Source organism: Eimeria mitis, genomic scaffold (genome assembly GCF_000499745.2).
Source record: "Eimeria mitis Houghton genomic scaffold, Emh_scaff255, whole genome shotgun sequence".
In the NCBI taxonomy this organism is placed as follows: domain Eukaryota; phylum Apicomplexa; class Conoidasida; order Eucoccidiorida; family Eimeriidae; genus Eimeria; species Eimeria mitis.
Genome location: NW_013570891.1, coordinates 9680 through 9921, shown reverse-complemented (window position 1 = coordinate 9921; position 242 = coordinate 9680). Strand labels below are relative to the sequence as shown.

The window sequence follows — 242 nt, the reverse complement described above, 5'->3', positions numbered from 1 at the left end:
GCTGCTGCTGCTGCTGCTGCTGCTGCTGCTGCTGTTGCTGCTGCTGCTGCTGCTGCTGCTGCTGCTGCGCACGGGAAACTTCCCGCTCTACATAGTCCGTCACAAGAAAGACAGAAATGTCGCACTCTGACCATGTCTTTGCTGCTGCTGCTGCTGCTGCTGCTGCTGCTGCTGCAGTTGATATATTTCCTGCTGCAGCTGCTGCCGTCGATGCACTCCCTGCTGCTGCTGCTGCTGCTGCT

At 58.7% G+C, this 242-nt stretch overlaps 1 protein-coding gene across 1 annotated transcript in view; it reads right to left on the bottom strand.

Moving 5' to 3' along the window:
• The window catches only part of EMH_0005540 (uncharacterized protein), a gene marked incomplete at both ends in the record, with an annotated part of 5660 nt that overhangs the window by 3264 nt on the left and 2154 nt on the right, over window positions 1-242 (bottom strand). The window contains one exon of the mRNA XM_013497230.1: window positions 132-242. Coding sequence (XP_013352684.1) covers window positions 132-242 — 111 coding nt within the window. The remainder of the gene's footprint in view (window positions 1-131) is intronic.